Source organism: Poeciliopsis prolifica, unplaced genomic scaffold (genome assembly GCF_027474105.1).
Source record: "Poeciliopsis prolifica strain line A6 unplaced genomic scaffold, Auburn_PproV2 SCAFFOLD002, whole genome shotgun sequence".
In the NCBI taxonomy this organism is placed as follows: Eukaryota; Metazoa; Chordata; class Actinopteri; order Cyprinodontiformes; family Poeciliidae; genus Poeciliopsis; species Poeciliopsis prolifica.
Window position 1 is genome coordinate 11,286,385 of NW_026562377.1, and position 15,038 is coordinate 11,301,422.

General features: G+C 37.4%; 1 protein-coding gene across 6 annotated transcripts in view; it reads right to left on the minus strand.

Moving 5' to 3' along the window:
* Positions 1-7,924: 7,924 nt before the first annotated feature.
* Positions 7,925-15,038, minus strand: part of LOC129369261 (ephrin type-B receptor 3-like) — a 68,071-nt gene continuing 60,957 nt past the window's right edge. For 4 of the 6 annotated variants that reach the window (XM_055044698.1, XM_055044691.1, XM_055044688.1 and 1 more), the window contains exons 15-16: positions 14,498-14,653; positions 7,925-12,037 (exon numbers count right to left, since the gene is read on the minus strand). In XM_055044698.1, the coding sequence (XP_054900673.1) occupies positions 11,929-12,037; positions 14,498-14,653 (265 nt within the window). In that variant the 3' untranslated portion in view covers positions 7,925-11,928. The remainder of the gene's footprint in view (positions 12,038-14,497; positions 14,654-15,038) is intronic. The other 2 variants (XM_055044710.1, XM_055044705.1) reach the window with 1 other exon arrangement.

Below are 15,038 nucleotides of genomic sequence, written 5' to 3' on the forward strand. Positions count from 1 at the left end.
TTACAAAAGGGGCTCATATATAAAATATAATACTAAGAAATATTTAGGCATTGTTTAATATTTTGTCCTGAATGACAGTTTGTCATTTTTTATTATGCTTTCACTTGGTTGCACCTATATGTAACTTGTGACCTGTGTGTGTTTAAGTGGTTACAGTTCCTTTACTTGTACATTTAGTTAGTTTTTGCTTTGATGCTTTCACACTTAGTTGAAAGAGTTCAGTGCACTTCTTCAGAGCAGGCAGTTTAGTTGGATTGACATACAAGCGCTCTCCTTCCCTGTTGGGAGCAGAAAAGAGGATTAGTGGTAGGTTTGAAAAGGCAAAAAAAAAAATACAGACATGCTTGACAACAACAGTACAAACACATCTTGTACCGCACATTCTGAAATGGCCCCCGTGCGAAGTGACAAAAACTCTCATATGGGCTGAAAGGCATGGCAGGCAATTGTGAAACATGTTCAGGCGCGTCATAATCCTGTAAGTATCACTTCTCTTGGCACGCAACCCTGAGCAACACAGAGATGAAAAGAACCTGCACCTTACAAATCAGTTATATGAAAATAAATGCAGTCTTATTGTTACATCAACTATTTTTTTTCCATTGCAGAAAATAAAACCTTTTTTTTTCATTTATTTACTACAACCAGTTGTTTTCTTTCCGTTAAAGGAAACATCATTTAGAATCAGAGTGAACCGAAACCACTGCTTGTATTTTCCCAAACAGAAATACTTGCATTTTCAGACAGAACATAAGTCTAAAAATGTCACAGTCGCTCATCTAAAAAATTGTCCTGTTTAATTTTTAATTTAATTTGGTTTTAAGATATATTCAAGTTGTTAAATAAGTTAGTTGTAAATCTATAAGAAATGCATACAAGGATTTAAGTTTATGGTAACTACATGTGTCTTTGTGTGTGGGTGTACTTGTTTGGCTGTGCTATTTAGGACCATTTCTGGCATATTTACTAACCTTCTGAAAAGTGATGGGTCTTATGGCAATATATTAGTACATTGTCAGTACTAATGTAGTGGAGCCCCTGTGAGGTTTGGGTTAAAATTCTTGTGTACTCCTCTTGTAGGCATACAAGCATCATTGCACTAGATAATATTGCTTCATCAAATGCTTTCTAATGTAGAGCTGTGTTTATAGACTACTTTTGATGCATGGCAGATTCCTTTTATTTCACATCTTCCATGTGGCTAATATGATGGCTCTAACGATCTAGAATATAATGGGATGTAATTGTCAAGAATAACTATGCTGGTATCGAAAGCCTTTATTGTTCTCTATTGGACACCATTTACCCTCATACTGCACTTGGCTAAATTAGGCTTGATGCAAATCCTTGTTAATGAGCTATAAGTGAGTACTGTGTGTTTAGAATGGTCTCCATACGGCTATTAAACACAGCACTCGTTGTTTTTGTGATGGCAACAGCTATCCTTAATGTCTGATCAGTTTATTTTTATTTAACGTCTGTCTAGTTCAGCAGCGATGGCTTCTCTGTTTACCAGCTGGTCCCTTTTTTCTTCTTTGCAGAATTGCTGCTTATTAAAAAAAGGGGGGGAACATTTCACCCAAGATGCATTGTAATCTGTCCTTTGTATGACCCTGTCATGATGTGAGGGTCTTGCCATGGGTGGGGTAATACCTTAACCATTTTTTTAATCAAATATACATTGTAACAAGTAAATAATGTTAAAATAGCAAGTCTTAAAGAGTGAATTTGGACAGTGTCACACTTCCTAAAACTGTTTCTTTCACTCTCCCTTTGTTTTGTAAAGAATTGGTATGGTCTGTGCTGTTCAAAGGTCAATGGTGGTCCAGAGAGGTGAAGCAGACTTCCTAATGAGTTAACACTTAGTCCCTCAGAAAACCACATCCATAGCCTTCAAAACTACACAGCTGCAAGAATGTTAGCACATTATCTGACACCCCCTACTGTCACACCTTTATCTGGCTGCCACATGATATTAGCTTGCTTCACATTTTTCTTGTTAAAAGTCATTAGCAGGATCAAGGAGAATGACTGAACACCTGACGTTCATCAAGAATGGCCACAGTTTTGCATGAACAAGATATAAATTTAGCCAGTTACTCTAATTTTCTGCTTGTTCTCTTTTTTGAACAGGTTTGTTGCTATTGAAACATCAGTTTAAAACATATCGTTAGTCGAAGTAAAAGTGAGTGGTGGAAAAATAGCGATACTAAACTGGAACTTTCTTATCAGTCATTAAAAAGGCTTTGGCAATCACAGCACTACCATATTCCACCCTGTGTGGCCTCTTTTCTAGATATCTCACTTTTTATGCTGTAATTATTCCTACCTCCTGCTGGCCGTGTTAAGCCTCAGGATGTGTATTTAGGTTTTCTTTGAAACTGCAGAAATAGTTTTCTTGCAGAATTCTCGTTAAAAAAAAAAAACACAAAAAAACTGTCCATTCAACAACTTAAGCGAAAGTCATGTCACTCAAAGTGATGACAGTAAACAGCATGATATATAATATTCATGCTTCCATTGCTCTTCTGTTCAAGGCCTGCTCCATCGCTGCTCTGATCAGTGTTTCCAAGTTGCCCTTTATTTTCTCCTACATAATGGGGAAAGAAAATACAATATAATGTATATAAATTGTTTGTCTGTTTATTGACTCAGTCATTAGCCAAAAGTGTTTTTTTTTTGCTTATAAAACCTTTCATCATTTTGTCAAATATTTCTATTTGACTAGAATGTGGTTAGTCTTAATTCATTTGTTACAAAGCCTGACTAATTTAATTTGAAAAAATAATAATTATGTACCACCACCAGTTAAAAGTAATCTTTTAATTTCACAATGTGGTTTTTGTGAGTAATGTATATGTTTTAGGGTGGCCAAGCCACAGTCCTCAATTTAAATTTTTTGACAATTTGTTGAAGCTAATGAGAGAGATGGCAAGTTGCCCTTTCAACCTTAACTTCTTTGAACCCATCATCAAAGAAGCTAGTCTGGTCAGCTAAACCCATCATACCCAAAATAACACTAGGTGCTGGAAGGAGGAACTGTCTTTGAAAGACTACATATATATGCATTCCACAATTTCAATTTACATCCATGCAGTACTTTGTGGTGCATTACATAAAATATCAATGAAAAACTTATATATTTGATTACTTGGGATTGTTAGGTGAAATACCATATTATGGTAATAAACCGTTAGTATTTCTCAATCTATTAAAAAAATCTTTTCACCAGCTTTTGCCACCAGCTTTTCAAAAGATACTTTCCTAGACCTTTATTTTTTCAACATAGGCAGTTAACATATTGTTGAATGCCTGATGAAGCAAGTAGTTCTTATTCCTAGATTTCTTGCTGAAATATTTAATCTTGTGCTGTTTCACCATTCACAGAGATGAGGCAGAACCCGTGAATGTGCTCTTTTCTTTTCTGCCTGTTTTACACAGCTTTCAAAGTTCCTCAACCGTGCTAGTGTTTTTCCCTCAATAAATCAAGGACAGTTGGGAGGACGAGGTGTGATTGCTTTCACACACAGGAAGTAATCACACCGGACCTGTCATAGCTCTGATTAAGACTGATAAATATCGACGAGAAGTTAATGAGATGTCAGGATGGAACAAGGCCCTTCCCTTCATGCCTACCGATGACGAGGGGAAAAAAATGACCTTGACTTGGCAATGTCGTGACCGTCTTTCATAACTACAAAGCAATAGCAATTAATTATTTTTGGCTGGTGTGTGTAATTATCAGTGACGCAACGTGATCATTCACATTCAAGAAAAAGAGCCCAGCAGATGCTTGTTGAGTTGTTATTGTTAATAATTACAGCAGATAAACTGAAAATTATAGTTTGTTTTTTTAAATTCTTATTAACCAGGTTGATTTTTCATGTAAAATCTTGAGACCAACAGATATAAATAGCACCCTGCCCACAAGGAGATAATAAGCTAATTATAAACTTAGTTGAATGTGTCTTTACACACTGTGAATTTATCCCCATAATTAAATTTGAAGTTTAATATTTATCACATTAGATTGCAGATCATTTAACTCCAACAATTGATCACAAACAAAAGACTTTTGAGCAGCTATGAGAAAAGCATCTCAATACATCACTTGACTAGACACAGAATATGTATGCTCTATGTGTAGTATTTATTTCTACAACTAGCCCAAACTATGTTAAGGATGTCTTGTGTTAAACCAAGACATATTTTATTCATCGTTGTACTTGTATTATGTGCTGTTTCCAGTAAATTAATCCACTATCTTCTTAACTATAGCTGTGAGAACATTGTATTGTCCATTGCTGACATCTGGGTTTGCATGTTGAGTGGCCTTGCTGCACCTGAAGGCTGCCATATCTTTAAATGTGACAGATCCTCACTGATTGTCCAGCTTTAGACTGTGTACCCAACTCCCTTGGCACAGTCCTGTTAAATATTGTTTCCCTGACAGACATGCTTAATCTGTCAAACAGAGAGACCATGAAGTTGGACCTGAATGTCCAACAATAGGACACTTGTTTTAATTTAAAAATGAATAAATAAAATGTCTTCTGGGGTCAGGGGCAATGTTGGTGTGTTAGCAAATGTTTTCAGGGATTTAAAACTAGGATTTTCTTTGTGATGTATTTTTGTAAGAAGCTGATCACTTAAGTATATAAGTAGATTTTGACACCATTAAAAATATATCTAGAATAATTTGTATGGTTCAAAAATGAGTAAAGTTTATTTTGCACATGCTACGGTTGTTCAAACAGTAAACTAATTCTGTGAGGTTCTGCAGTTTTTCTAAAGGCATGTACCTGGAAATAATCTTAATTATGAATTTTTGGCAATCCTGCCAAAAGTTCATCAAAGAAGTTGATCAAAGTTGGATAAGCCACTGAAATTCACATTAAATACTTACTATTTTATAAGAGAATCTTGTTCAACTTGGGTTTATTTTTTCAGTGGAAGAATTTCCATATTTTCTAAGAGGTGTTTGTTGTTTGAGGTTGTTCATCGATCACCTCAGTTGGTGCTTCCTACAAACTCGAAGTGAAGTGTTATCCATCTACTGGATGTGAAGGACTATTTTCTCAACTTCCAAAATTCAGTTTACTTAAAATGCTGCATCTATTGTAATAGTTAAAGTATTTTTAACTATCTATGTAACTAAAAGCTTCAACTGCACTGGTGTTTAAAAAAGAACATTCAAGTTGGTGGGAAAGTATATTAAAAAAGTCTGAACTGGGCCAAACCAACCCAGCAAATCCAATTACCAGACAGATGGCAGGATAACACAATGGCAACAAGACATGCAATTAATACCACCATTTTTAGGGTGTTGACTTTTCATATGTGCTGCTGATTTTTTTTTATGCATTTCATTTATTTCACAGGCTTATTTCAAGTAAGAAAAAGAAAGAACTGACAAACACGCACAGGAAGATACACATATTTCTTTGTCAGAAGTATTTGCCAATTAGCAAGTTGTGGGGCTAAAGTGGTAATTAGGCTTTCCAGTTGGTCGGTGTCTGTGTACAGCTTGTTTGAGACAGGTCTCAAGCTAAACGCCTTGCTATTTGTCCAGCAATTATGTTGGGTCCCCATGTCACCGTACAGACGTGACCAATTAGTTGTTCCGAGCCAAAGTAAATGAGAGGGATTATGGCAGAGGAGATGAGAAACGATGAAGGAAAGGGTGTGTGGGTGTTAGCGGGGAGCACACGGGGGGAGGGAACAGACTATCTGGACTAAGACTGAATGAAAGGAGCTTGGCTTTGAAAATCAGGAGTCAGCAAGGATGTTGTAAGAAAGCGGTTTTCTTTCTTTCTCTCTCTCTTTTTTTTTTTTTTTTTAATGCTATGTGATCATGTTTTTCATTGATCCTCCTCCTGACCGGCATGTGGTTAAGGCATGTGAAGGTAAAAATATTTATGCTAATGCTGCCTCACAGACCAAGAGTGGATAAGAAATTAATCTTTATTGACTTCTTAATAATTTTCCCTTGCGTTATATGACATATTTTGATGAAATGGGCCTGCAGACAATCAATATTCTCCAGCTTGGAGTAATGTGACACTGTGTCAATAGCTTGAGGAAAGTGTACAGTCCTCTAGTTCATCTTGGCATGTGTCCATACTTACCTCAAACTGACAGATTCTACTATGCATTGAGAACTGAAGTAGTAGTCGCTGTGTGAGTTAACCAAAATAAATTTGAAACCTATAATAAAGTCTCTTTGTTCAGATCGGGATGTTTCCAGGTATTTTCTTACATGGGATTTGTAAGTCCTCTCTGCCAAAGTAGCCCCACAATAGATATATGGAGATTCAGTATGAAAACAATTTACTAGACAGAAGAGAGCTATGTCCATGAAACTGATCTTTCAGTTATCTCTCCCAACAAAAGTTAAAAAAAAAAAACATGGCCTTATCATAATGTTAACATTTATTCTGACAGTAGTGAGAAAAGAGTGGGATTATCTAACCTATTTTCTGAGTCTGAAGAAGATATATTTAAAAATATATATTCTATCCAAATTGAGACAGAATCAAGGCTCCAAATTTAAATGAAGACATCAATAATAAGTGATATTTAAATGAAGACCGATAATAATTTATGATTTTCTAATATCTTTAATCTTCAGCCACATGCTGCTTTCTCTTTTAAAGGTGACAATTATATTTATGGTATTTTGTCTATTGACTGAAGGCATGGACTCACCTGATCGTCCTGTGTTTCCCCTTCTCTGTTTTGATGTAATGGTATTATCCAACACCTTCACATGTGATTGGCCCCAATATTCTCGTGCTAATTAAAGCAAAGATCTGCTGTGACTAGAGCAGACTTTATTCAGCTGAGTTTCAGAAAGAGTGAGAGCTGAGAAGTTGAAAGAAAAAAAAGTTGGAAAGTGTCTGTCTTTCTCTCTCCTATGGTGTGTGCACTGTGCTACCAGTGGTACCGGGACAAACAAATTTAAGTCTGACCCTCAATATTTTCTTGATTTGTCCCTCACTTTTATCATATGGCCCACCTACTTGTGTTAAAAGAACCCCTGGATCTAGGAACAGAATATTTTTATATGCCAATAAATTTGTTAATATAATCTCCTGAGAGTTTCTTGCATATGGGTCAGAAATTACCTTAAGAAGTTACAGTTTGATGATCTTTAGAGAAAGGTTTGTCTTATTTTCGATCAAAAACAGTCAAAAACCATTTTCAAAAGAAAAAGCTTTACCTGTAAAATATTCAGCAAGGTTCTGATTAGCTTTTTCTATGATTGTGGTCTTTTGACTTTTATGAGATTTTATTTTCTCTATTTTTAAAAGCCAAAGCTAACCACATAATACAACAACTGCATTATGATGATGATGATGACGCCACTAATTTCTGATTTCAATTTGAGCAGCTGCAGCAAAGCTCACATTGGAAGTGAAGAACTCTGGATAACTTCTTAAAAGATCAATATTTACTCTTCTGGTGTTTGCAGCTAAAGATATCCCATAAAAAGCACATTTGGAAAATCATTGTTACTTTGAATGACCTCAGGCTTTCCCACTGCCGGGGCAACAATGCAGCCGAAATCCATGTGGAACACAAACACTGAATCTGAAAGCTTTTGATGGAAAATGAGTAGTTCCGTATGGAAAAAGTGCAGTTACGTTTTGTGATTTCAGATGCACTTTGTCAGCCAAATGTTGGTTATATTGAATACAGAATGAAATTCTAATAAATGCTGCATGACTAGTTCTGGTAATAATCATAAAAGCAAGAGAATGAAAACATATGTGGTAAGATTGAATGTGTTTGTCTTGGGCAATTACTTGACTTTGGAGCATGAGTGTGATTATAAACTGGCACAGTATATAAAAGACAGATAACACTTTCCATGTGGAGGAATTATCAGTGCAAAGAAACAACACACAAAGAAGAGATAGGATCACATTTCTTAAATAATTTAATTGCAAAAAAGGGTCTTTTAAAAATATTTCTACAAGAATGCATCTTCTTTTAGTAATTTGTTGTGTATGTCTGCACCATTAAATACATCTCAATGCTTTCCAAAGAGGAAGTAACAATTGCATTTCATTTTTCCAACCCCACTGTTCCTACTTTACTAATCATGTACAGTACTCTCTGAAAAATGTTGCTTATTATTAGGGGGAAAAAAAGTAAAATGTAACATAAAAGTGACCAAAAGACAACAGGTCTGTGGACATGTTAGAGGACATAAAAATGACTGTATATTTATTTAAAACAGACACATTTTAATGGAAACAAAGCTAGAGAGTGCTCAGTGTGTGTGGAGGGCTGACTGCTGTTCATAGAGGAGACTTTAATCTGTGATAATCTGCAATATATGTAAAACGGATAAAATAAAGTTGAGGAATGTTTAGATAATTAGATTTCTATTGACGCACTGAATGATAACCATAGCTGACAGCCTATGCTCTGGCAATCAAACAGTTTCTTTATAAAATAGCATTTGTTTTATTCCCACACACATACACACACAAATGTAACAGCCCGTCTTAACTTCAGCCACATGCGGCTTGATGGATGAACACAAAAAAACCAGGAGATATAATTCCTTTCCGTTCTGTGCACAGTAAGCAATTAAAACTTCCATGTTTTTCTGAAAAAAAAAATGACCTACAGATTATTTGTTAGTAGTTAAAGTGAATTAATCTTTTAAATATGTAAAATTGCTGCCAGTTGAGCACATCACTCATGGCCAGTTTGACTCTACTGAACACAGCTCCAGACCTCAAAGCACCATGTGCACTTCATCAATAGTTCACGCTCCAGGCTGCCCCTTCTCTTGAGCGTGCATGTTTGCCATCTGATTGTGTTTAGCCCCTTTATCCTACCCACTTTTCTGTATTTCAGTGCCCGGCATGTGATTCTGAGTTAGAGCAGCAGAGAAGCTAAAATGACTGAAAGATGGACGTGCCTGGAGAAAATGAAAGCAATATTGGGAAATTGTGGCAATTTCGGATTCTAATTGCCATCACTTTACAAACATGTGCTATATCAATCTTTTCCAATAAACTGAGTCCTGGCATGAAAGAGGGCAGAGTATTTATGGATAACAATAAAAAGTGCCCAGTAAAACACTTTTTCAATTAATTATTGTCATGTTGCTATATATTTTTTATGAACAATGTAATTAATCTGAATTTATTAATTTGGTGATGACAAATTGAAAGGTCTTTCTGGTACAAAACAATCTGCTATTGTGATTCTAAGTTTGCACTAAAAGAGTTACAGAATAGGAAGCGCTACGAAGAGTTCAGCTACATTGGTAAAATCATCTGCACATGTAAAAGGGCTCGTTACAAAATCGGAAACGTGCTGTTTTGCATATGATTTTTCTTAAAAGATCTGGAAAGAACCACTGCACTGCCAAAAACATTGCAATATTATCGAGATTTGTATTCACGTGTTGCATTGATCAACTCCAATCCAAAAAATATGGCGGTTATCCACCAGATCACAGCATCAATACTGCCCCACTCCCTAATCCACTCACACCAAACACCCTGCTGTGAGAAGTACAAATAGCATGGCCTCAGAGATGCAGCTGCTGTCAGTTAAGATGAGGCTGGCTCCAGATTTTGGCTGGCCTGTATCCCTCGTACTGTTGATCCAGCTCTGTGCTAATCATGCAGCACCCGGAGCTTGAGACAGGCTGATTGCAGGCCAGACAGCAAATGAATGAGAGATAATGATATGTCTGCCTGCCCTCTGTCTGCAAATGCCTGTGTGCTGCACATTCATATCCCTGCAACGCCTGATTGGCTGCCGCATTAATCGAGCTGACAGAAAAAGACCAATAGGTTTCTCCTGCCAGACAGCTCCGAATTCTCTAATGAGGATCCTGTTGGATGGAGAGGAAACTACAAGTCCTGTAATAGAGCTCCTCCTCTGAGGCTGACCGAAATAACACAAAGGTGAGACAACTAGTTTGATGCAACACTATCCCTTGGCTTGTTCCCTTACAAACCTCTTGACAAGCTTATGTAAAATGGGTTGGACAACAGTTGAGTGGTTCACGGGAGATGGGAATTATGTGCCTGGAAGACAATTAGTAACAGCCCAGTGCTTCACAAATGCTCTTTATGTTGAAAACGAAAATAGGGCTGGGGTGGCTGAGTATCAGGTTCAAGAGGCACACATACACTCGTCTATACCTACATAGTCAACACTGAGATAACAATGTATGCAAAACAAACAAAAAACAGCATGTTATTCAGCGATTGAACATGCCTGCTTTCTCTCTCCTAACATCCATTACTTCCTGATGAATTCACTCTGAGACAAACATTTTACAACAACTCTTTCTTTAGTCATTTATCTTATTTTTGTTACAAAACCTGTACAGGCTGTTTAGAACAACAACAAAAATACAAAATCCAATATATAAGCAATTACTTTATTAATTGTTATTTCATCAGGTGAATTCTCTTGGAGCTTCGTCTTCTCTTTGATTGTTTCACGTTCCCAAAACGGCTTAGTCCATCTTTATACTGATGAGGGATCTCGGGTTGGTGGGTGAGGTACAAATAAATACACAGGGCAGGATGTCAAGAAACATAGAGAAGATTTTTCTGATTAATTCTAAATCCAGATAATAGTAAAAACAAAAGCGTCAGTCATAATTGTGTGTGTGTGTATGCGTGTGTGATCAAAGTCTGTTTTTGGGATCCAATAAAGAAAGGTGAATGTTTTACAGCTGTCCACAGAATATAGCATAATTATTTCAGATATAGTGTCTGCTTATTACAGATCAGTTCATGCGTTAATTCTCCATGGTTTCAAATTACGGAAGCCATATTTTACAGTATATCCGTGTGCAACCTGGTGCACTCTAACACATCCACTCATTATTCATACATACACACACTCATGCGCGCACACACAAGTAGACACTCGCATTGAAAAAAATGCACACAAAAGGCCAGGAGGTCTTTCAAACAGTGTTGCCAGAGTCCTTGTTTTCCCCTTGTCACATACAGTGTCCAGTTGACAGGGTACTGGTTGGACCGGCCACAATTCTCCCAAAAAATGTGTGAGAGAGACAAAAAAAAACTTCAAAAGGAAACATCACGTGTTGTTTTGTGGACAGAGATCTCGTATGTAAAAAACAAAGCAACAACAACAACAAAAAAACAAAACAGTTGATTAGTAGGTGTTCCCGAGAAGAGGAACAATCCTAAGTCACTTCAGGTTAGAGTGAAGAGGTCGCCTGGTGACCCAACAGTCGAAGCAGGTGTCCAAAAAATGTGGCTCCCTTTCTTTGACCTCCATCAGCCTCTTAACCTTTCACTGCAGCACAATTATTTTTTTTCCTTCACCACTCCATGCCTCTCCAAGCATCTGCCCTTTTAGGTAACACACCTTCAATATGAAGATGAAGAATAACACACATGCACAGTAAAACAGCATCTTTTGGGGAAATAATCGTCCTCCACCTCTTGTGGTCTGGCACAGATATCTTTGTCACCTTGATTACTTTCCTGCAAGGGAAGTTCGTCCTTTAGCGTGTCTTATTACACTCAGAAGATCAAGAAACGAGGGTCTTGCATGAGGATCAGAGCACAACTAAGGCCAACTTGACAAAAAAACATGCATGCAAACATCAACCCGTTCTAGAGTTGGTGAGGCACACATGGGAATTAGGGGGAAGTCATCTTTCAAAAACATACTAATTCATTTTGGATGGAAGAAACAATGCAGGCAACAAAAAGTGGGGACAGGAAATGTAAGTGGTATTGAAATAAAGAAAAAAAAATCTTAGGCACTGCAAGCCAGTTTCATAGTGTCTAGTTGGCAGAGATAGGTCAGGCAGCTAGGGTTTTCCAGTGGCCTTCTCTGGCACAGTTTCTCCCCTTTTTCTGTCTGGCTGTCCTTTGACTGCATCCATCTTGTGTGTCCTGCTGTTCACACCTGGACAGGAAGTGTTTGGTTCATCTGTAGTCTCATGTCCTGAATGCTACCAAGAATTTTCTTCTGATGACCAGCCAACGTCACTCCTATCCGCAGCAAGTCCCTGTGGTGAACACATTGAGAAATGGGAACAGGTGTTTGTCATAAAACAAGAGACCAAACATTACAGGAGTGGGTTTCACTTTCCATCACAAGTGAACACTCATTGAACCAGGTTGATTAAGGCAGTCATCCATAAAATGGCTTCCGGAGAACATCTTAGTAAAACTGAGTGGGACAGATTGGCAGTCTGAATGAAACATACCTCTGTTACCCAGAAGATGGGAAAGAGGAAAAGTGTCAGAGGGCCATTACCATAGTTAATGATTGAATAACAAACTTTTGGCAGGTGGAACAGAAACTGAATTGTAAACTGAATATCTGGAAATTTTTTAGTAGTTCTTCAGAAAGGTACTACAAGTTTGTTTTGCTTTATGTGTGCAGGAAACTATCAAACAGAATTAAATGACTAAACCATATTTTAGAACCAACATTGAAAGCTTCCAATGACAGACTGTGCTGAGGGACATGAATTTTCTAGGTTTTTTTTGTTTTTAAGATGTAAACTACAGATATTTCAGATGCTGTTCATGTACTTGAGATGGTATTATTAGGCCTGACATTTCTTTTGTCATCCAGTTGTTCACTTTTCTAATTTGTGGAAGTCTATTGTGAAGGTATTACCGATAAAAATCTACTTCACAAGAAAATCTGACTTTAGCAGATGTAGCAAACAAAGAATATCAGGTCTAATGCTTTTCTATATAGTACGGATACTTTTAATAAATACAGTATGTGGAAAAATTAAGCTTTAATCCATTCTCTGAAAAACATTTCAGAGGACTCCTGCGTTTTATGTCATCATTCAGATGGTGTAATTTAATAATAGCATCTGTTGCACTGTACAGCAACATCAAAGTACCTTCTCTCTTCCTCTCGCTCATTTGATGTCACTAGTCAATAGGTGGAGAGAGGGCAGATCTTGTCACTTATTCTAATTCTAGATACAGACAGCCAATGACTTTGTGGCTGTGAGTATAAAGATATAAACTTACAGAACGGCAGGGACAGATATTCACACTACATTCTCATCCTGCCACATCAAAGTGCATGGAACAAATAAATGGTGTATTTTTTTCCTTCGTATTGTGCCGTCCCCTTCACCACAGCAGCAGTGGATGAAATGATAATAAATGGGAACCATTAGAGGAATTACTGGCCATTAAGGGCAACAGAGAGCCACAGTACGCCACACCTGTCAACCCAGCCAAATTGAAACAAATTACCCCCACCTCCACTGGCTATTATGCAGTTAATGAGAACAATTTATTTATCATTATATTCCTAATTCACTTATTTGATCATCACCAGCCTCTGATTTACATTGTTTCTGTGACATCATTTCCTGTTTGTAAACAAGACAGATACTGGGTCAGCCATAAGCTAAAAATTATAATTAGGCAGTGTGTACAGTTTATAAATTTCTGAAATTTTTCATCATACCTTTCTTAGTTTAAATCTTTTTATGGCGATGCCAGTTAGTGACTGTAGAATAACACTGCACATCTCCACCTTTTGTCCTTGCAGATAAACATTCTGTTGTGTGGATATATTTGTGTTTATGAAAAACAAGGATAGTAAGAATGACTAGTGCTCTGGGAGAAGTAACTTTGCCGCACAGAGCACATAAACAAATTTTTCTACTCTCAAAAACAGTGGGTGCACACACATCACTTGGGGGTGCCAACTACCCACGGAGGACTACGCATGAAAGCAGAATTGTTGAGGGTGAAGTTCACAGATATGTGTCTTTCTTTTAACAGCTGCCCTGGGCAGTTGCCTATGTGGCCCATGTCAAAAATGTATACCAAGCATAATCTTGTAGAAACTAAAGGAGCACCACAAATGACTGTTATAAGAGTTTTAAAGCCAAAGTTGGTGAGTTATGAGTGACACTATTTATCAACGTCTTGCAGATTGGCTTCCAGAGTAGGTGGCCCAGCTGATTAACCAGTTCTTATTATCTTTGCATTCTTGTGTTACAATTCAGACAAAATGGGCATAAAGGAAAATACTTTTTAGAAATTAGCACTTGAAAACTACTAGGTTTAGCAGATGTTTGTTTTATATATAAATGCAATAATTTTAAAGTTAAGTACAATAATGAATTTGTTATTTTTGACATATTAACAATAATTACTTATATTCAGTTTTGAACAAAATAAATCTGATCACATTATACACTCAGTCTTTGTGTTAGGATTGTGAAGTAAAAGTATCTTTATTCAAATGTGTATTGTGCCTACTTCCAAACCAATCGTACAGCAGAAGAAAAAATATGCTATGATTGCATAGGCTTGACATTGTAAATCCTTTGGTTTTTGCTGAAGGCCAACTGCTTCCACAACCTTCTTAATTTATCCAAGAGGTTATTTTTACTTCCTCAAGGTCAATTTTTATAACTCTAATTTGACTCTCAAACTCGACACAGTCAATCACTTTAGCCCTGATTAGCTCCACTCACTCTGCCGTCATCTGGGCCACCAGGTCAAAGGATGCAAATCCGGCGTTGACAAAGTTGTCACGGTAGCGGCTCATCTTGATGGCATCCAGCCAGTCCCCCACAGTGGTGAAAGTGGTATAGTCTGGCACACAGCGATCAAGCAAGGGCTGGGATACCCTACATCAGGGAGGAGCAGGAAAGGAGGAGAGAGAAAGAGAGACAGAGAGAGGGTTAAGGTCACTGCTCTATTGCCTCGACCGGCCAACCTTACCCCCCAAGCGCCACCTCTCCATTTCTCTGCATCTCCTTCTCTTTTCTCCTCCTTTCTACCCCTCTGCTCCAAATAGAATACAAGGAGTTTTGTGCAATGAGGCTATGTACTTTTATGGCTGTGGAGAGACTAGCTGGAGGCTTGGGTGGTGGATGTTGGCACTGCAGCTGGTGAGGCATGGTCATGTGGTAGTCATTAATGGATTTATTAGTATTTCTGTTTAAGTCATGTAAAATAACCAGAATCCTCAAAGAACCCTGGAAACATCTTTTCCTCCATTCATTGTGTCTT